Consider the following 23,256-nt stretch of genomic DNA (forward strand, 5'->3'; position numbering starts at 1 on the left):
AATGTCGCCAAACATTCTTTTATTACACGATTAGTAATTTCCATCCAGTCTTCTGATTGGCTAATAAGTTATAACAGACCTTATAAAACATACAGTACACGACGCTCTCGGATATACCAGACCGTTGACACATCTACTTCTTTAAACGCAGGTAAGTACAGTAAAGTAGTCGGCGTGGTCGAGTCGGTAAACCTCAATTTAGCTGAGCCGAAAAAGTCTCGAATTCGAAACCTCGGGCACATTCAACTCAATCTAGGAGAGACAACTAATAAATCAAACAATTGTTACCTTGTAGTTTTTTTCATGGTTGAATAAAGACTGTGAAAGGAAATCAAAAAAGAAAAGCTAGATGAAATAGAAGTCAGCGGCTAAAATAGCGCATAACCAGTTGACACGTATACTTAATTGTGTTGGAGAGAATCTCTTCTTACACTAAAATTAAGAACGCAGAAGAAGAAATCCAGTAGACGGATAACGCGAAAAATAACTAGGAAATTCTTGCGTTGTACTGAAAATCCGTACCGTAATCTGCGTTTTGTCCGTTTGCAGATTTTATCATCGTGTTCACTGTGATTTTATGGAGACGACTTTATCTTTTTTTTAACAACTAGACTACCCTCATCCTTTGGATAACTGTGGTTCTCGGGGGTCATCCATAAATGACATCACTTTTGACATTCATCGTCACAAAAGAACCAGACCCCACATTCAAAAAGACGTTTTTGTCTTTTAGAAACACCGATTTCGGCTGAGCATGGGTTTGACCTCACTATCCCTTCATATGCTGACGTCAAAGGTGACCTACCGAACTTTACTTTACATGGCCAGTGTCCCGACAAGTCTCAGATAACTTGTTTTTATAGTTTAGAAAATCGATTCTGGCCGTTTATGGCTCTGACCACACTATCCCTTCATATGCTTAGGACAAAGAAACAGATGAGCTCTACTTCACCTGCCCTGTATTCCGCCAAGTTCAGACAGGCAACTTTATCATTCACATCTAAAAAAAATTGAAAAAATTGAAAAAATTAACATAGACGTAATAAGTCTTGAACCCGTGCCAACCGCATGAAAGCCTATAACACTAACAACTTAGCTATTTAGACTCGTGACATCACTGATGTTTTTTATGGTATAGTTTAATACTTTGAGTCTCCTTATGCAACTTGATTACGCGCTTAGGCCCTATCTAGATCTAGATCTAAGTCTAGTAGTAGTAACCTTCAAATTAAATTTTATCTTAAATTAGCCAATTACATAGCTAAACAAAGATTTATATAAAATAATAAAGGTCTGAAATTATCTAGATCTAGATAGAATTATCTAGATGTAGATTCTACCACTCGTTTGCTTAAGTCTAGTATTTGCGTAACTCTTGCTAGATCTAGATTAGACCTATTCTAGATAGATCTAGATCTAGATATATAAATCACAAAGATTTATATCAAGTATTAAAGGACTAAAAAATGTATTATGATTTTAAAATGGATTGTATTTTTATCTAATTAATCTTTGGTTTGTATCTAATTAATCTTTGGTTTAACCTAGATTCTAGATCTAGATCTATAAATAACATTCTTGGCCACCTGAGATTTAGATCTATAAATAAATAGATAACTTTCTTGGAAAGATTGTAGAGCTAGAGAATTTTATTGTAAAACTAAACGAAAAAGACAGTTGAAAATATATATATGTAACGTAACCTAGCTTTACGCTACGCAACACAACGTAACGCAGCGTAGCAAAACGAAACTTTAAGTAACAATGTATTTTACAGAACATCTTTAAAACTATACAAAGCAGAGATGACGTTTGGAAATTTAAAAATAATCTTTGCAACTCTTTTGCTATTCTGTCCGGTCTATACTCAAGGTAAGTACTTTAAATATTTTGTTTCTTTATTTAGTAAACTTTAACATTCCCTAATAGTGAATTCCATTTGAAAGTTGATTTATTTTGGGTAGAGGATTTATGTTCAGTTTAGCTTTATAAACAGATCTGGTTGATAATATGGTTGCAGCCAAATAGTCTATTACACGCCAAAAATGGGCGGCGATTGTCTGCTACCGGTAACTAGCTAAATAGTGATGTAATTGTATGTCCTTTTTTAATTTTCTTTATTAAAAATGTGTTATATCTCCAATCTAAAACATTTTTAAAAACTCGATGAAACTCATATATTTAGAAATATATTTAAAAAAAACATTCTTAATAAATTAATTTAATTTTAATAAAAACCTAAAAACCTTTGAAAACAATGTATGCGATTATAAATATAACACTTACAAAAATTTCCTACATTTAAAATCTTTCTCTTAGCTTTGTTAGAAATCAACAAGAAATTAAACAATTCTATGTTGTTGTTTTTTTTATTATGACAATCATATAGCTTAAAATCACTAATAATTCAATAATATTGTTATTCTTAAAATCTTTAATTGCATGAATTAAAGGAAATATTCACTTAAACTCTTGACTTTTGCTAAGGACTTCTGAAATTTGAAAATAAGTTTAACTGAGCAAGCAGATCGACTCAAATAGATCCTAACTTTCCCCGCACCATAAAACACTGATGCTACATTGCTTTCCTTTATTCAGCCAACTGTAAATGTGAGCAAATTACAACTTATGAAAACGGCCATCGTGTCTGTTCTTGTAGACCCGGCTATGCCGTCAGCAGAGATAATCCTAACAAGTGCCAAGGTAAGACAGGCGGAATATATATATATATATATATATATATATATATATATATATATATATATATATATATGTGTGTGTGTGTGTGTGTGATTTAATAAATACTAACTACGTTTCCAAAAACATTCAGAAAATACAAATTGTAATATCAAACGGCTTTGAGACGGCAAAAACAAGTGTTAAATCAGCGGTTAAAAATCAACAAGCTGTATTGAATAAAAACATGCTTATAATAACGAACCTGATAAAACTAAATAAAAAAAAACTTGTTCTAACTTCTTACGCAAAAAAGTGTTTAATTTAAATGCGAGTCCTCTGGTTAACACGACAAATAAACTCGAAAGAAATATAGCCGATTTTAATATTTAAATAGACTCCCTGTTGTCCTTAGATAATAGTGGGTTTCGGGCGTTATCCTTAATGGGCGCCACGTTAATATATCGTTTCCATCCCTACCGTCACACATCGTGTGCTGAGGTCACAAGTGAACTCTACTTTACCTGCCCCGTGTTCACCAAGTCTCAGATAACATGTTTGTGTCTTTAAAAACATTGATTTCAGCTGAACAAGGTTCTGACAACACAATCCCTTCATATGCTTAGGACATAGGTGAACTCTACTTCACCTGCCCCGTTTCCCGCCAAGTCTTGATAGACAACTGTATCATTCACATCTAAAAAAAAAAAAAGCCACACACCCGCTTGCATGTGTTAGTCTTTTTTTTTTTAAAATCTGTTTATGCCAATACTATTTTCTGAGTTCGAACCTTATTTAAATAATGAATGAATAAATTATTAAAGTTGACGTCTAAATAATATTAATGAATTAAAACCAATCAAGTGTGTTGTGATTTAGCACTGTGCATTTAGCTTTTTAATGGGTGAATCTTTTTAATGTGCAACATGGCTTTCCATGGAAGCCAAGCCACGTGTGTTGTGACAATAAGAAAAAAAAATCAGGTGACGCCACTAAGCCAGTAAAAGGTTTTAATTTTTTTCTGAAAAAAAGTACTTGTTCCTACAAATGAAAATTTTAATAAATTAATTACATGTTTAAAATACATTTGTTTTTAAGAGTTTGAACAAAAGAGCCTTATTCTCCTCATAAATAAGTATTTTACAGTTCTACATGTAGTGCAGGTTCTCTCAACTAACGGAACAGACAAACACAATTTTCAATATACTCAGTCTAGTACGCATCTTTGGTTGGACAAATGCTATGGAAGCAAATCCAAAAAGAAAAGCAGGCTGAAATGGGAGTCAATGGACTCAATTGCACATAACCAGTTGAAACGTATATTTAATTGTGTTGGAGGCGTGATCGAGTTGGCGCAGCTCATGGTTGTTAAATTCGAGAACGTCTCGAGTTCAAACCCTCTGGCAGATAGGACTCGATCCCTTCCAACACTAACAATTGAGAACGAAGAAGTTTGGGGAAGGGTTCTTTAGATTTTATAAACGTCATTTTTCGCTTTTAATTAAGTTATCTTTTCAAAGAGATACTTGTTTATGAGATATTTATTTATCAAAGTAGATAAAAGGAAAGTGTATGTGTGTATGCATTTTGCTCGTTTTGCTTTCTTTTGTTTAGGAGAATGTGTTGAAAATATGACAAGATAACGTATCGATAACGCTGGTGATTGTATTATGTAATCAAATTTTAAGAATAGTCAGTCGTGCTCATAATGGGAATGCTACTACAGTGCCATATATTAAAATTAAAAAAAAAATAATGAAATCTTCTTCACATGAAAAATAACTCTACAAATAATACATCTTTGTGTACAAGTTCGTATTTTTTTTCAAAATATTTGCAGACATTGACGAATGCGGAAATAACTCTACGAGTCCATGTGAGCAGATTTGTAGCAACACAATAGGAAGCTACTCGTGCTCGTGCAATTCTGGATACAGCATCAACAGCACAGATGCTAGTAGGTGTGAAGGTAAGTAACTTGTAAAAAAAAACATGTAAGATTTGCACAATATTATTATTATAATTTTAAGCGTAGGAGTAGGAGATGGGTTAGCATAAAGATAATAATGAGAGTAGAGTTGGGTGAGGGAGAGACTGAGGGTTAGTGTAAGCGTAAGCATAAAGTTAAGGGGAAAAGTAAGGTTAAGGGGAAAGGTAAAGGTAATGGAAATGGTAAGTGAAAAGAAAACAGGAAAGAGAAAGGGCAAGGAAAAGAGAAAAAGAAAATGAAAGGCAGGAATAGATATTGGTTTAGTTTATATTCGATAATGAGGTACTTACAGAGGTTGGTAATCGACAGGTAATAATTGAGCAAGTTACTATTTACCGGTAATTGGTTGGGGGAGTTTTTTTTAGATCTTATCAAATCAGGGTAAAACATAATTTTTCGCTTTTAATTAAGTTATCTTTTCAAATAGATGCTAGTTTGTGAAATTCTTAAGGTTTGAATGTTTCGTTTTAATTTTTTTTTTGCGTCCGTTTACATATAATGTAATTATTTGATACTTGTGGCTTTATTTATCAAAGTAGATATAAGGATAGTGTATGTGTGTATGCAGTTTTCTGTTACGCTTTCCCTTATTTTTTTCTCTTTTGCTCGTTTTCCTTAGTTTTGGTTTAGCTAATATATTTAAACATGATATGATGATGTATAGATAAAGCTGTTGATTGTAATATGTAATCAAATGTTTTGAATATTTAGTCGTGCTCATAATAGGAAGGCTACTACAGTGCCATATATCAACATTTAAAAAGTATTAATGAACTCTTCTTTACATGAAATAATGGATTTTTGCTTACAAGTTCGTATGTTTTTTTTTAAATATTTGCAGACATTGACGAATGCGGAAATAACTCTACGAGTCCATGTGAGCAGATTTGTAGCAACACAATAGGAAGCTACTCGTGCTCGTGCAATTCTGGATACAACATCAACAGCACAGATGCTAGTAGGTGTGAAGGTAAGTAACTTGTAAAATAAACATGTAAGATTTGCACAATATTATTATTATAATTTTAAGCGTAGGAGTAGGAGATGGGTTAGCATAAAGATAATAATGAGAGTAGAGTTGGGTGTTAGCATTAGGGTGAGGGTGATGGTGAGGGAGAGACTGAGGGTTAGTGTAAGCGTAAGCATAAAGTTAAGGGGAAAAGTAAGGTTAAGGGGAAAGGTAAAGGTAATGGAAATGGTAAGTGAAAAGAAAACAGGAAAGAGAAAGGGCAAGGAAAAGAGAAAAAGAAAATGAAAGGCAGGAATAGATATTGGTTTAGTTTATATTCGATAATGAGGTACTTACAGAGGTTGGTAATCGACAGGTAATAATTGAGCAAGTTACTATTTACCGGTAATTGGTTGGGGGAAGTTTTTTTTTTATAGATCTTATCAAATCAGGGTAAAACATAATTTTTCGCTTTTAATTAAGTTATCTTTTCAAATACATGCTTGTTTGTGAAATTCTTAAGGTTTGAATATTTCGTTTTAATTTTTTTTGCGTCCGTTTACATATAATGTAATTATTTGATACTTGTGGCTTTATTTATCAAAGTAGATATAAGGATAGTGTATGTATGTATGCAGTTTTCTGTTACGCTTTCCTTTATTTTTTTCTCTTTTGCTCGTTTTACTTAGTTTTGGTTTAGCTAATATATTTAAACATGATATGATGATGTATAGATAAAGCTGTTGATTGTAATATTTAGTCGTGCTCATAATAGGAAGGCTACTACAGTGCCATATATCAACATTCAAAAAGTATTAATGAACTCTTCTTTACATGAAATAATGGATTTTTGCTTACAAGTTCGTATGTTTTTTTTTAAATATTTGCAGACATTGACGAATGCGGAAATAACTCTACGAGTCCATGTGAGCAGATTTGTAGCAACACAATAGGAAGCTACTCGTGCTCGTGCAAGCCTGGATACAGCATCAACAGCACAGATGCTAGTAGGTGTGAAGGTAAGTAACTTGTAAAATAAACATGTAAGATTTGCATAATATTATTATTATAATTTTAAGCGAGGAGTAGGAAATAAAGATAATGATGAGAGTAGAGTTGGGAGACTGTGTGAGGGTGAGGGAGAGGTTGATGGAAATGCTGAGGATAAGTGTACGCGCTGGATAAGGGTAGGGTATGACAACAAATATGGGTAAGGTTAGTGTAAGGGTAAGGATAAGGGTAAAGGTAAAGTTAAGGGTCAGTTTAATGGTTAGTGTAAGTGTAAGGCTAAGGGTAAATGTAATAGTAAGGGTACCTTCTGTCCGTATGTCTGTGTATGTGTCTGTTTACATGATAACTTAAGTACCATTACAGCTAGGTAGATCAAATTTCATATATATGAATTATATCAAATTTGAAATTCTGTGTCAACTTTTCAACGATTTCTGATAACCACGTTTTTCTTGTGGACTAAAAAGTAGAAAATGAATTTTGTGCTTCCTCGTTATTTGTTTTCTCTTTATATATTTTATATAAAAATAAAATTCCATTGCGGTCTCACAACGTTTATCCGATAGCCATTAAACTTCAGGATCTTGATTAGAACACTCCAGGGAAAGATTCTGTAATAAATAATTTTAATTACATTTGTCTACATCTCGAGATATATGAAAAAAAAAATACCGATTAATAATCTTTCTAAGCGGTTGTTGCTAACCGGACTACGATCTTTCCGTCCGGTTACCTAGTCGCCTGCCGAATACGTTGTGGACACTGACTCGGGCATTAGCCAATGAGGCCGTTGTTGCCTAGGGTATTTACTAATTCTACCCGAGTCAGCTTTTGTAAAATATGCACCGGGCAGGAGACCTTCTTAGTTTCTGTTGTTTATTCATTCATTAAATGCGTGTTCCGCTGATCGAGGCTTCCCCCGAACCGCAAAAGTCTGGAGCGCTTGTGCGAAAGAGAGAGACTAACTAACCTGCCTGTATTTATACCCCTGTTCTAACCCCCTAGCTATTCCCACGGGACAATGGGCTAAGAACTTGTGACACAACAAATTATTCCCCCTAGCGCTAACAACCCTGACTTCTGGTCAGTAAAAAGACTACTATTATCCTGTCAGAGTGGTCGGTCTCTTTGAACGCGTCACCTGCTGTCCATCCCTACGGTGTACCCTGTAATCTGACAGACTAAAGAAAACGACAAAATATATTGCCAAATCATCTCAACCAGTGTCTTGTATGCATTATATCATTATTCATTCGACTGCTATTTAAGTTTTGGAAACTGTTTATTTTAAAAAAATTAAATTAAATTAAAGTCTAGTTGCCGCTATTATAATTTGCGTCGACCTCTTGATTCCCCGTGCGGTTTGAATCCGATGATCGGGTATACTGCTATGGGGGTTAAGTGTACTAATTATATCAACATTAAAATTACACTAGGGGTGTTTTCTGAAGTCACGGCGGTTTTGTGATCGGCATTCCCCAGCGTAATGAATTACACTCTAGGGATACTTTGCCTACTATAATGTAATATATAAAGTTGAAACTAACTCCGTGTCTCTGTATATATGAATGCTGCGGACATCAGAATACAAAGTAATAGAAAAAATATAGAATTCATCGCCATAGTGTAATATATCTGAAGTGCTCATCATTTAAATTAATGATTTAAAAATTAATTTTGAAGGTATTATAAAACAATTTTCATTTTCCAAACTTATACTGTTAAATGAACTAAACAAAATTGAAGAAAATGTGGCACCCTTCACAAAAAAATCTGAATGCGTCTAAAAAATTATTTACTTTTAATTGATATTAATTCTTTAGCACTCATTACGTCCCTTTATAAATTAGGATAACACAATTACTTCCCTTTACAAAAAATACATTGAGGGAAAAGAGATTACTACTTATTACTTTGTTTTGGTGTTGGGAAAAAAGCAAATTACATAATTAGCGTTGATTGATCGAGTGCAATATGGTAAGTAAAACACAGATATTATAAATACTACCTTTTTACTTTCTCGACTATACGAAGTATAGAGAAAGTCTTGTAATCGTGCAAAAAAAATCTCGACGTTTTACACCTCACTGATACAGAAAAACATAATTTTGCAATCTCGTCCGTATGTCTGTGTGTCTGTGTGTGTGTGTCTGTCTTTCTGTCTGTGTGTAAACACGATTACTTGAGTACCATTACAGCTAGGTTGATGAAATTTCATATATGAGTATTTTATCAAAATCGTAGATCCGTATCAACTTTTGAGCGATTTCCGATAACCGGAAGTGGTACTTTTTCTACTATGAATTTTTCAAAAGCCTATAACTTGAGTACTATTTCAGTTAGATAAATGAAATTTCACATTTAAGTAAAAGATCTAATTCCCTACCTTCTGTCAAATTTTGAGTAATTTCCGTTGACCGGAAGTACTAATTTACGCTATTTCCGATTTCTCAAAAAACGCATGTAAATTTATAAAGTACTAATAATATTGTGCACTATTATGCCATTTTTTTTGTGTTCGCTTGGTGCGCAATTCTTTTTTCTATGAGATTCTATTCTATTTTTAAAAGTTTAAGTAATTAAAAATCATGTCTATTTCCAAGTTATATAAGAATATTCGAGAAAGTTTAGGGGAGATCACTCCCGTTTTTTTTTTATTTAATACACTGAACTTACTGTTTACTAATTACTTTCTTAATCAATAACAGTTTATAAGCCAGCTCCTAAATATCTTCTTGTTAACTTCTAATTTCTAGTCTGCATATAAGCTTGGAGTATTATAGTCGTTCCCTAAATTAAATCAGGTGCGCCCGCCGGAGCCCTGCAGGAATCGATTTGGCGCCCTGTGCTATTCTGTGAGCGCTATGGTGCATAATTTCGTTTTAAACCGTGCTATAGACTATGGATAAGAAAGGTTACATTAGTCTTTAACTGAATCGAATGTGGACGTTTTTCGGCATCCCGACAGGATGTTGATTGGCGCCCGGGCCTTCCCGTGTTAGCTATGGCAAACGACTATGAATAAGTTGGGGTATTATAGCCGTTTCCTAAGTTGAATCAGGCGGTTCCGCCGGTGCCCCAGAGTGTTGCGATTAGGCGCCCCGGGCTGGCCTGTGAGTACTTTGCGTTTATGTTTACAGTTAAGTTTGTGTATATGTTTGCATTTAATAGCATTATTTTGAGATATTGTCTGCATAAAGGTTTACGTTTGTATTTCAATTTGTATTTGCGTCTGTTTCCTTTTTTGTTTGCGTTTGTGTTTCCTTTGTGTTTGGGTTAGGGTTTGCGTTTCTGGTTGGGTTTGCGTTTACACTTGGATTTTGGTTTGTTTTTGTTTTCTGTTTTGTTTGCTGTTTTGTTTGCGTTTTCTTTGTTTTTTGGTTAGTTTTCTTTGTGTTTTTGTTTGTGTTTGTATTTGTGTTTGCATTTGTGTTATGGTAGCGTTTATTTGTGTCTTGTTTTTGGTTGGTTTTGGTTTGGTTTAATTCGAGTAGTAATAAATCTTCTAAACCCGGGCAAAGCCGGGTATATGCTGATTACTAAACACACAACTCATGGTCTTTTAAAGATAGTTATTTCACAGACTCCTTCGCAGGGCCTGGCCCGGACGGCAAGTCTAATATTAAATCTTACTGGGTGGGGAGGTTGCGTTTGAGAAAGTTTTACCTGGCATCATTCATCTAATCGTAAAATAAACCGTTCAGAATTTGTTGCAAGGGTTTCTGGCATAAATTTATTTTTAACCTCATGTGGTACACTAATTGTGCAGTTTGTACGCTTTATACAAATGAACAAAGTTTTACTTGAATTTATGGTTACACTTCACCACTGGTATCTTCCAATGATCGTTTGTTTTAGAGCGTTTCTGGCTTCGGAATGACCAACATGGCGCCAAGATTCGTGTTGACGAACGTCCTAAAGATATAATATAATTTTGTAAAAATTGATTTTTTTCTTACGCTAGAAGGCGTACCACGTTGATATTTTAATTTCAACTCTGTATACAACAACAATATTTCCCTTCCTAATTCGTGTACAAAAAAGTAAATATTTGCATGGAAACGGGGCAGTAGAAATTACACTACAGAGAACATACTTTAGAAATTTTTTAAATTATTATTTTTGTTAAATTCCGCTGTAATTTTAAAATAAAATGTGTATGGGTCCATACAAAAGATTTGTTTAACAGAAATTGTAAATATAAATTAACGATTTACTTAAACAAGACTTGTTTTTATCAATTCAGCAACATGCAAAAGTGTAAACAACAGTGACCCTCGACCTCTCGTGAACCTAGACTCTGGAGTTGAAGTCATGTGTGACACAGAGACAGACGGTGGAGGATGGATCATTTTCCAAAGACGTGTTTCTGGGTCTGTAGATTTTTACAGGAACTGGACTGAATACAAAAATGGGTTTGGTGATTTCAGTTCAGGTAATTTTTACCTGGGCAACGAGAACATTTATCTCTTAACGTCAAACCGTCCAACTGAACTGAGAGTGGATTTTATCCACGAAGGAACAAAATATTTCGCCCAGTATTCCAGCTTCAACATTTCTAGCGAGTCAGACGGTTACAGGCTACATGTTGGTGGCTACACCGGAGATTACGCAGACAATCTAGCCTACCACAATGATATGAAGTTTTCCACATTTGACCAGGATAATGATATGATTGGCCTTAACTGCGCGGAAATGTATCAAGGAGCGTGGTGGTATAAAACCTGTTACTACAGTAACCTTAACGGCGTATACGGTTCTCAGGAGTATATTGGCATCTGCTGGTTGGATTTTGTAGGTTTATCACTCAGCGAAATGAAATTTAGACGTGCTTAACATGTGCAGAATAAAGGTAACGACACTTTAGCTATTACATTAAAAATTAAATTTTGGTTGCTTTAAACCTGTTGTAAAACAGTGTGACCTGCGGTATAAAGTGGAAATGCCTGTTATAATAGATTTAATTTGCTTCATAAAGGTATAGATTAAAAACAAAATCTACTTTTTACATCCTGTTCACCCACAAACCATCTTTAACTTTGAAAATTATAAATTAGCCTGTAGCATTACAATGGTAAACACTTATATATTTTTCCGAATTGGGAGAATACAGTGGCGTAGCAGAGGGGGGGGGGGGGGGGGGGGTAGGGGGGTTATAGGAATTATTATGTCAAATTGTTTTTTTACAAGGATTACAAAAAGATTGTGTTGCGTTCATTGTGTGTGACTTTTTTTTTTTTAAATTAGAGTGATACATTGTTTTATTTTGTCGGCCAACATTGTGTGTTTTTTTCTTATTTCTTCAGAGTATTTTCAATTTATTTTACATCATAGCGAAGCAATGACATACAGCTAGTATATATATATATATATATATATATATATATATATATATATATATATATATATATATATATATATATATATATATATATGTATATATATATATATATATGAAAAAGGCAAGAAAAAATGTGGACACCCCCCCCCCGATGAGACGATCCTGGCTACCCCACTTAGGGAATAGATAAGGAGGAGGGGTCGTTTGTTGATAATTGTTAATGATTATTGTTCTGCTATGAAATATTTATAATATAAAGTAATTTTATATCAATTAAAATTACAGGGGTTTCTGTGCATTCCACAATGGTCCATAGCCGTGCGAGTGTAAAATGGAGATGCCTTTAAAAGAAAACAAGAAGATAATTAGTTAAAACAAATGATTTACTAAATATAAATCTAATTTTGTCTTGTGAATTTATTAATTAACTTGCGTGTGTATGTTAATGTTATTACAGACTAAACTGGCTTTGTTTTTAATCTGTTGTTTTATTTCAGAAAATTAGTTCACAATTATTTAGTGCTTGTGATATGAAAATTTAGAAAGAGTTATGTACACATAATAAAATTTTAACAACAAAAATCTGAGTGGGGTGTCATATGGTAACCACACAATCTATATGTACAGTACATTCAACAATTTTTAGGAGTGTTAGTTGTATGTATACATTTTAATTGTACTGCTTTTTAAAACTAAAATAAAGGTCATCCATGGTTCTAAAAGAATCAAATTAAATTGATTTCCTTGTCTCTTAATTTGGGGAGTTTTCAATGGGTATTTTTTGTGTAATTTTTAAATTTTCATTTTTTGAACTATTTGTTTTGCAGCGGTATTTATATTTGGTATCTTTTTTATCATATTGTATGTCAACCTGGGCCTAACTTAATTAGACTTAGAGATTTAAAGTGGAAAAGCTTGTTATAAGAGATTTAGTTTGCTTCATAAAGGTAGAGATTAAAAACAAAATCAACTTTTTACACCCTGTTCACCCACAAACAATCTTAAACTTTGTAACTATAAATTAGCCTGTCGCATCACAAAGGTAAAAACTTATATTTTTTTGTGAATGGGGAGAACAGATAAGGAGGAGGGGGTTGTTTGTTGATAATTGTTCATGGTTAATGTAATGCTGTCAAATATTTATAATATAAAGACATTTTATATCAATGAATGTTACAGGGATTTCTGTGCATACACAATGGTCCATAGCCGTGCGAGTGTAAAATGGAGATGCCTTTAAAAGAAAACATAAAGATAATTAGTTAAAACAAATGATTTACTAAATATAAATCTAATTTTGTCGTGTGAATTTATTAATTAACTTGCGTGTCTATGTTAATGTTATCACAGAGTAAACTGGCTTTGTTTTTAATCTGCTGTTTTATTTCAGAAAATTATTTCACATTTATGTGATATGAAAATTTAGAAAGAGTTATGTACACTTAATAAAATTTTAACAACAAAAATCTGTGTGGGGTGTCATATGTTAACCACACAATCTATATGTACAGTACATTAAACAATTTTTAGGAGTGTTACTTGTATGTATACATCTTAATTGTACTGCTTTTTAAAATAAAATAAAGGTCATCCATGGTACTAAAAGAATCAAATTAAGTTGATTTCCTTGTCTCTTTATGTGGGGAATTTTCAATGGGTATTTTTGTGTAATTTTTAAATTTTCAAATTTTTTAACTATTTGTTTTGCAGCGGTATTTATATTTGGTATCTTTTTTATCATATTTTATGTCAACTTGGGCCTAACTTAATTAGACTTAGACATCTTTATAATAATTATGTTTACTACACAGAAGGCCTGTTTGTAGGCCTATTTGTTTTGTGGTTATTATACAATGTGGAATAAACTTTTTAATTTAACAATTGTTTCCTTTTAAAATTATTTTAAAATGAAAAAAAAACACGTAATATTGGCGACGCCTTCCATTATAAGCCAACAGATTATTATCAACCTCTTATGCTATGCTCTATACTATTTTATTATATTTTAGTAACGTCTATAAATTATAATATAAAATGTGTGGAATAGCCATAACTAAAATATAACTTCAGAAGTGTTATTTTAATTCCTTCTAACACGGATGTGTCCAAAACATAATTCTATATATTAAAAATGATATTTTGGGTATCCCTACAAAGTACACCACGTTTCAACTTCATCGGTCATGTATTATGCAAATTAGGACCTGTGTATTCATTATTACAAAGTATCACAGAAGAGTAAAAAGTCAGTAAAACGCTAGATAAAAACATGTTGAGACAAAATAATATTGAATAAAGCTGACGTAAAGTAAGAAATGCACTGATTATCAATGTTAAAAATTATATTAAACATTTATTTTTTTCAAATAATATTACGAATATAGAAAAAAAATATAACATTTGAGCTAATTTTTATGGAATTAATAAAATATTGTTTGATTTCTTTTAAAAATTAAACACAAAATAATACATCTCAATCAAAGTTTCACGGCGATGTGATCAGAGGTGTAGTAATGCATAAAAGGTCACACACACAGACAGACACACATACATTTCTGTACATATTATAGATAGAAGATAGAAGATTGATAGATACCGTACATAGAGAAATATAGCACCCTCCCGTGGCGCCGCCCTTGCGAAATCAAAATTGATTTTTTTACAGAACCCTTCCCCAGAATGTTCTAATCAACTCCCTAAAGTATCATGGCTATCGGATGAACGGTGTCAATCAAAATCGACTTTTATTTTGATATACCGTATATAGAGAAAAAACAAATTGCGACCTGCCGGGGCGATACCTCTGCGAATTTTTTATTCGCAGAAACCTCCACAGAAATGTTTACAACAACTTCCCAAAGTTTCACGGCGATGTGATGATAGGTGTAGTAATGTATAAAAGACAAACAGACATACATGCATTGCTTTATATATAAGTTACGGTCAAAGCCCGAAGTGCGGCCAAAGCCCGCATTGGACGGCCAATGTGCGCATTGGCCGGCTCTCTTGGCCAAAGTCCGAAGGCATTTAACTTGACAGCGTATTTCCTACATTGGCCGGCCAAGATGCGCATTTGCCTGGGACGTTATGGCCAAAGTCCGAAAAGTGTAAAATTGACATAGTATTTTATACATTGGCCAGCATGTTCTATCTAGACTAAGTTGTGATCGCGTTTTCATTATTCTGGGTGAGGTTTCATTGTGAGTAACTTATTGATTGGTTGTTGTTCGTATAGCATTCTATATGCAATGCGACATGGACCAAAAGGGCCGTCAGACCAAGTGACAGACATACCAGATTGCTGCCAAAATAAATAATCCAAACCCTAATGGAATAGAATTTGTGAATCAAGTTATTTCTGAACTAAATAACATATGGCCTGAACTTTAACTAGTTCATGGAAATCCAAAGCATAACCAAAGCCAAGGTTCAGTAGAACGTGCCGTCCAAGATGTTCAAAACATGATGGTGACATGGATGCAGATAAATGAATTAGCTCATTAGGCCGAGAGTCTCAAATTCATTCAATTTATGAAAAACCGTCCAATTCATAAAGTAAACCAACAATTGCCATATGAAGCAATGTTTGGAACAAACCAAAAGTGGGACTTAGTACTTCAAATCTACCAAGAGAGGCTCTCGATAATTTAGTTACCGAAGAAAGATCTTGAGAAAATTGAACAAGAAATGGAGGTTTCCATAAATGCAACGACATTCTCAGCAAATACATATGGCGGAACCTCCAGACCAGCTGCGTGACAATAATATGGCCAATAGATAGCGTGTTGTTTGTGAAAAATATTGTAGTGCAGCCCATTCTTGTGGATCCTGTGGCAAAGATGTCCATGCAATATGCGGAATAGCCAATGACGCAGACAAAGGTTACGGAGGGAAAATTACTTGCAGATTATGTTACAATAAACAAGTAATCATGGACAACAGGTCCGCATCTCATACTAGCTTGCAAACGCAAATGCATTGTCTTCATTTCTTGACCCGCGTACCAATTATGAACCGTATCTGTTAATTAGAAATGCCTGCAATTTCACACGGCCGTGTTAAAATTCAAATCCGGGCTTTAATCGTGTTTAGCACTTATGTTAAACTCAGGACTAATTAATACTTAGCCAATTATATCAAAAAGCCAACGAAGCTCATCGTTTGATTACACTTTAATTACGTTTAGTTTAACTCAGTGGCGTAGTGGGGTCGGGTGTCACCGGGTGCGGCGCTTAATGGTGTCACCCCCCCCCCAGAGGCGTAGCGACCCTTCCTGCGGACAAACTTTCAATTTTCGATTTGCACCCCCCCCCCCTCCTCAAAATTGTTCTCTATATATTTAGCTATTTTTGCCTTGGTGTCACCCCCCTAAATGGTGTCACCCGGTGCGGTCCGCACCCCCCGACCCCCCCCTCGCTACGCCCCTGGTTTAACTGTATAATAATGTTAGTCATAGAAATTTTTGAAGATATTATGATATTAAATCTGAAGTCTCGTAAAATAGGCCTGGTGCTTGATAAAAAAAAAGCCCTATACATTAACCTTCCCCCCCCCCCCCCCCCGACCAACATCAAAGCCCCTGGAAGAAACACTTCATGTAGATTAGGTTAAATAATTGCAGGAGTGATGTGGGTCTATGCTACAATCTAGGTATAGATTTTTTACTGATTTCAAAGCAGCAAATCATGTAATTTTCTTTTGTTTTGAATTTCAGAGACTACCATAGGGTAATCAAGTTATCGGCAGAGATAATACAGTAATGTTTTACTTCTGTTCGAAATTCACCAAAGTTAGACTTTGGACGAGGTAAACCAAATTTTACTGAAGCCTTAATAATGTTATCATTTTTATTAACCTAATCACAACAATGTAGTTAGTTAAAGTTGTTAATACGCCAAAAACTGTGGGGTTTTTTCAGAGTTAAAATAAAAAGACAGTCCAATTTTTCAGAGTTTAAATAAACAAACTGCCAATCTGTTGAGCTATTTTTGTAATTCGGATTTTGATAACATGTGTTTGGTAACTGAAAGCTATCATGTCTTCACATAATTATTTTCACGTTAGCAGACTCGACATCACCAGAACATACTTTGATTGATACAGAACAATCTAATTTTAGGAACGAATGCAAAGACAAATTCGATCAACCTGAACCGATCGCATTCTTAGTTGGTTCATCAAAACCATTGGATGTTCTATTGAACGATATCGTTGTTTACAATAAAGTCGCATCTAATACTGGAGGCAACGTAAAAACATTACTGGAGTTTTCAGATGCAACATAGTAAGTAATTGTTCTAATTTGTGTTTTCAACATAGTAAATCATGATATAATGTGAATTTAATTACAATAATTTTTTTCTCTTTTTTTCTTTGCCTCAGACATGTAATTTACTGCGTCAGTTGTGTGTTCGCTTTAGTATTACAGTAATTTAACGGAGGAATTTAAAATTAGCATAATTATCTCGTAGGTCGTATTAATAAACATTCCATTATATGCGATAGCCAGTAGAAAATTTAGTGATAAATCCTGACAATGCAAGTAGAAGCATGTAAATACTTCTTGGTATGTGAGATGGGAGGAAAATAATTACAATTCAGTATTACATTTTTAACAAAAATAATTGTGTTTATAATTTGTAAGAATCTAGCACGTTTATCCTAATTACATTTTTGTCCTATAGAATTAATATTTTTTTCCCACGTTTTCTTTAACTTGCTTTCTCTGTGTCTGTGTTTCTGTGTTTCTGTGTTTGTCTTTCCAATCCAATCTTGCGATCGAAATTTCTGGAACTTCCCAGTTAGCTAGCGCGCTGAAATTTTCAGGGAAGCTTTGTTTTGGATGACAATTGAATATTCTATTGTTTTTATTACTAAATTAATCCATGGAAACATTTTATTGATCATTTTAGACCGCTATATAATTGTACCAAAAAACGTGGGGGAAAAGGGACATTACCCAGTAACTGTAATTAGATGAAAACAAGGTTCGGCACTCCCCCTCTTTTTGCTTACTGACTAGTGTTCACGCAGTGTTTGTGTACAAACAACCATAACGTAACAACTGTTGGCCAGTATGGGGGAGACGATATGGTCGAGTGGTTGGGCACACGATTGCTATCCCACTCGACACGGGTTCAAATCTATGTGTTCTAGTCAGTAACGTATTCACACAACGTGTTTTTTACGAGTTGTCTTTTTACGAGTTGTCTTTTTACGAGTTGTCTTCGTTTACCCAAAAAAAAAGTGGAAAGATAAAATCGATAGCAAGATTTACATGCAAACAAACAGACAAACACTAAAAAGTAGAAAATAATAATCATTAAAAAAGTTTTAAAAAACCCACGTTTTCTGATTGAACTAAAAAGTATAAAATAAATACTATACATCACAATAATGCAAGCGATCACTCTACTATAAGCTATCAAAAACGTGGGGCGCCGTGATTTTCTTACAGTTTCTAATACTGTTGACTCTCTACAAGCTCCCTAATAAAAGTCAATAGTATTATCTAATCAATAGTAATATAACTTTTACTTCGGCGACCCACGTTTTTGATAGCTTATAGTAGAGTGATCGCTTGCATTATTGTGATGTATAGTATTTATTTTCTACTTTTTAGTTCAATCAGAAAACGTGGGTTTTTTAAAACTTTTTTAATGATTATTATATAAGGCTGCTTTATACTTCTTCCAAATTATCGGCACTGCTAGCAATGGGAAATAACTGAGTCTGTCTCTTGTGAATAAAAAAGTTGTGTCCCTGTACATCGGTAAAAATCAAGAGTTGTCTCTCGCTGGTAGGTTGACTTTTAAGTTATTAAAATTCGAATCTGAAACTTACAATCCCAAAACCTAAAAAAATTTGCCCCTGATTGAGGGAAGTATGTTTAACAATCATTGCCATTTATTTTTAAAAATTACTTGATTTGATAGACTTGCAATTTATTTTGTCATTAATATTTTCTAAAATCTGTAAGTAAAATTAGTTTTGAAATTTTAAAGAATATCTTCTTTCATTTTTTTAACTTTTGATATTGCAAAAAATTTGTTTTATCATCTTATTATTATCAATATTTATTTTTATCGGCAGTGTTGCTGTTGGAGACTGTTGATGAGGTCCTTGTTGAAGCTCCCCATTGTGGCAGTCGGAACGGAGAAAAGCGTCACGTGATCAACACTTTCTCTAGTTTCCTAATTGACGCTTCCATTGCCAAAGATTAAAGCATTGCTTGGATTTTTTTTCACTTTCTAACTATCTAAACGCTATAATCTGTGTCTTCGAGTGTAATCCTTAAAGAACGCTTACGAAAATAGATTTTTGTCAGTTCATAACTTAGATGTGTGGTTTTCTGTTGGACACAGCAATAAAAAAGCTGACTAATTTTAATACCAGACGATCAAATATTATTTATCTTAACCTTTTGAGACAATGTATACTTACATTCAGAAATGATTGTTTGTGCTTTTATTAATGCTTGCTATCGTCACGATGGATGCGTAGTGAATGTAAGAGGGTGGAGGTGAGGTCATAGTGCGAGGTCATTGAAAAGTGTTTCAACTGCATCACAGCTGTTTTTTTTCAACCAATGGTGTTAAATTGTTCATTACGATTGCGTTTTTTTTTACTGAAATCATAGACAAAATCCAGATTTGCCTAGCAAGCAAGAAACAAAAATGTATAAATTTAAGTTTACATACAGATAGGTTGGGGGGGGGGGGGGATTTGAGGATGGATGTTAAGTGTATGAAAATTTGTTTGGGAAGCTAGTTGAGGTGTTGGGTAAGAAAGTGTCTTGTGTAGCCATTACTTCAGATGTGTATAAATAATAATAAAGTATCCGTTCTTTACGTAAAATCACTGGCTGTCGCTATGCGTTTGGCATTTGTTACAAACTGTGAGGAAGTGATGAAGGAGAGTGTTATTGAATAAAGTTTTTAACACTCATTTGCATTTTAGAAAGTATCTTTTGAACCGAATATGTAATATAACATATATTTTTTTTAAAATAACAGGTTGATTTTTGACAATGTATGGGTGTAGGTATTCATGCAGAAAATCGAAATAAAGATTGTGTCAAATTTCTACGTTTTGTACATTCCTGAGCTGGAAAACCGAATTTTGCACTCTTGTCAGTATGCATCTATGTGTGTCTAAGAGAGAGAGAGTGACTGCTTGTGTGTTGCGTGATTATGTGTGTGTGAACACGATAACATATTACGCGTTATTCCAAACCTTACTGTTATATAGGAATAAATACAAAACATCTAAGGAGCTCTTTTTAAAAAAATTCAACAAACCTTTAAAGAGGATAGGCCTACATAATAATATGCTTCAGAAAGATCGAAGTTTAATAATTTATTTTGTACTGCAAAATCTAAAGAGCTGATTTTGATTTACTAAACTAACTAAACAATATAAAAATCGTAACAAAATATTAACCATACCCAAATGATGCCTCAACTTTAAACCAAACATGCCAGCATATTTAACTCTAGCAACTATTACATTTATACACGAACTCTAGCCAAACCGTACGTTTTAACCTACACCTGAACACAATCTCAGATTTAAAATTTAATTTAACATTACCAAAAACGCAAAATTAATATATCAAATGTGTTATCCATAAAATCTAGTAATAAACGAGTAATATTAACGTCATCTTTCTTTTACCTTCTGTAATTACACATAAACAGAACGATAAACAAACTATCAAACAGATAGTATAAACTATATGAAAGCTTTAAAAAGAAAGAAAGCTTTCAGTGAATTGACATATTTTTATTTATAAATTTATAATGACTTAAAATTGGAAAATGAAGCAAATATAAAAACATTGAAAATAATACGCATTTAAATAAATATAAATAAAATAATAAAATAAATATCGCTACTTTATTTAATACAAGTATTGATTGATAAAATGTCTAAAAGATTTCAAGAGCGACCAATGCTTTTATATGACACAAAGCAAGTTTGTTTCATTTTTATATTTTAAAAATAATTTTAATTTTACTATATTTCATCTGCATCTCGAAAATTTTCTATTACTGTGAAACAAAAAGCTGGCTTTACTTAATTTGTATCATTTTATCGAGTTCTTCTGAACTTGCTGCTTGGACTAGGATGATGACGAAGACCTGTTTTATTACAAAGTCTTACATAAGGCAGTGGTCAATCGCATTAAATTTTCGCCACTCGGGGAGAATGTATATAATGAACACAATTTTTTGATACATTTTGTTTTTGACCCACAGATCAAGCGCCAAATTGTAATCGCTTGCACGTCTGGAAAAAACCTAAAGTCTTTGAAAACTACTTCAACCTAGATGGATAACATTTCTCTGAGAATAATGGCACTGCATCGTTCACACTACTGATAGTAGAGCAGGAGTTGTGTTGGACTCTAATTGTGATATTGGCTTATAGAATATAGTATCTTTAAAAAAAAATAATTAATAACATTTTTTTAGAGTATTCACCTATGAATGACGATATTAGTCGAATTTTCGTGAACATCTGTAATTCCCATTGTTCGATAGGTCTGAAATTTTAGCATATCGATAGTATTTGGATGACAGTTCAAGAATAATGAGTTTTTATTTTAATTAGATACACAGTATGTATTAGTCATTAAAAATCAATTTTAAACATACCATATTGATTAATAAAAGTGGAGACAACATGATTTTAAATATATGTCTCATAAAAAATAAATATTTTTAAGAAAAATTCTTATTTAATGTACAAATCACAAAAAAATGAAAAATTGACAAAAAAAACAAAATAAAAAAAAACAGTTAATTTGATGTAACTAAAGTAAAGCTGCATGCTCGTATGACTAAAAATAAAAGTCTGGGCTTTCAAAAGATGAAAACTGAACACAGGTCTTATATTTTTTCAATTAAAAATCGTGTGTTTTGAAAACCAAACACGTATTAAAGAAACGACCTGGTCTAATATAAAACCTCTTACATGTATTGTTACATCTACATGTATTTTTTATCACAACAAATACTAGGTATTGATATTACAATAAATCTGCTCATCTGGATAGTCTTCATAGACATGTTCGTTTTCGTATACATCAAGTTCCACGTGATAGACACAGTCAGCTTCGGTACCTGTCATGTTTTCATAAAACGTGCTCTGTTCTGGAAAAGAATTTTACTTTTTAACCTTTTTATGTATTGTAGCTATAATTAATTTAAAAATCACAATACAATGCAACACTAGGTAACCATGATACTATATCGATAACAAAATGTCCATGCCTCAATATGCAAGGCCCAAAGTCCTTGACCATGACCCTATGCACATGTCTTTCACCAACAACCATGTTGCAATGAATGCGACCCATGATCCCGACGCGCTGACGTTGACCCATAGATATGCCCACATTTCTTCATCCCACTGATAATGACTCAACGACCATTAGACACTGATCATGACTTAGTATTTCTGACTCAATTACCACTCATAATCCACTCCACATCTTTGTCTCAAAGATAGGGGTCGGCGTGGTCGAGTCGGTAAAGCTCATGGTTCCTAAACTGAAAAGTCTCGAGTTCGAACCCTCGGGCAGATGGGGACAGCCTTACTTCTAGGATAGACAACTCCAAAATCAAACCACTGCTGCCTTGTAGTTTGTTCTTGGTTGGACAAAGACTATGGAAGCAAATCCAAAAAGAAAAGCAGGCTGAAATCGGAGTCAATGGCGCATAACCAGTTGACACGTAATCCTTAATTGTGATGCATGGTCGAGTCGGCAAAGCTCGTGGTTGATAAATTCGAAAAAAAAGTCTCGAGGTCAAACCCTCTGGCAGATAAGGCTCGATCCCTCCCAACACTAAAAATTAAGAACGAAGAAGAAGAAGAAGTCTTAAAGATCATGTTCTAAAGTCCATGAATCTTCTACTAACCTATAGGTGGTTTTATAAAAGTCATTTGTATTAAGTGGTGAACATTTGCTGCATGCAGTATTCAATAATTAATGAGTTAAACCCAGCATTTCTAATATCAAATTTAATATTATGCGGAAATATTTTACTTGTTTGGTTCTCGCTGCCTGTGAGGTTTTTAGATTCCTCCAGATTAAAATTGATTGACTGTGTTTTACGACGAAATTTTATAGCTAGCACCACAGCAAGCACGGTAAACACGACCACAACACCAATACCAGTCCCAATGCCAATCCATTCAGCTAATCCAAATAAATTCATCTTTCTGAAAGACGTAAAATTCGATTACTAACTGGTTTACGTATCTGTGTAAAAACAAACTCTA

At 33.5% G+C, this 23,256-nt stretch overlaps 1 protein-coding gene across 1 annotated transcript; it reads left to right on the forward strand.

Annotated features, from left to right (window-relative positions):
• Positions 1-1,793: 1,793 nt before the first annotated feature.
• Positions 1,794-11,462, forward strand: LOC131949940 (ficolin-1-like). Its single transcript, XM_059311902.1, has 6 exons — positions 1,794-1,872; positions 2,599-2,703; positions 4,517-4,645; positions 5,508-5,636; positions 6,506-6,634; positions 10,873-11,462. The coding sequence occupies exons 1-6, from the start codon at positions 1,806-1,808 to the stop codon at positions 11,460-11,462; spliced, it is 1,149 nt and encodes a 382-aa protein (XP_059167885.1). The 5' UTR covers positions 1,794-1,805.
• The last annotated feature ends 11,794 nt before the right edge of the window (positions 11,463-23,256 follow it).

Source organism: Physella acuta, unplaced genomic scaffold (genome assembly GCF_028476545.2).
Source record: "Physella acuta isolate Inbredline_101_S28 unplaced genomic scaffold, ASM2847654v3 ptg000720l, whole genome shotgun sequence".
NCBI lineage: Eukaryota > Metazoa > Mollusca > Gastropoda > Physidae > Physella > Physella acuta.

Bases quoted from the DNA above. Each gene is read 5' to 3' on its own strand.
- LOC131949940 (XM_059311902.1), top strand. From the start codon at position 1,806: ATGACGTTTGGAAATTTAAAAATAATCTTTGCAACTCTTTTGCTATTC. The intron at 1,873-2,598 runs GTAAGTACTTTA...TCCTTTATTCAG, and splicing joins CTGTCCGGTCTATACTCAAG to CCAACTGTAAATGTGAGCAA. The intron at 2,704-4,516 runs GTAAGACAGGCG...AAATATTTGCAG, and splicing joins TAATCCTAACAAGTGCCAAG to ACATTGACGAATGCGGAAAT.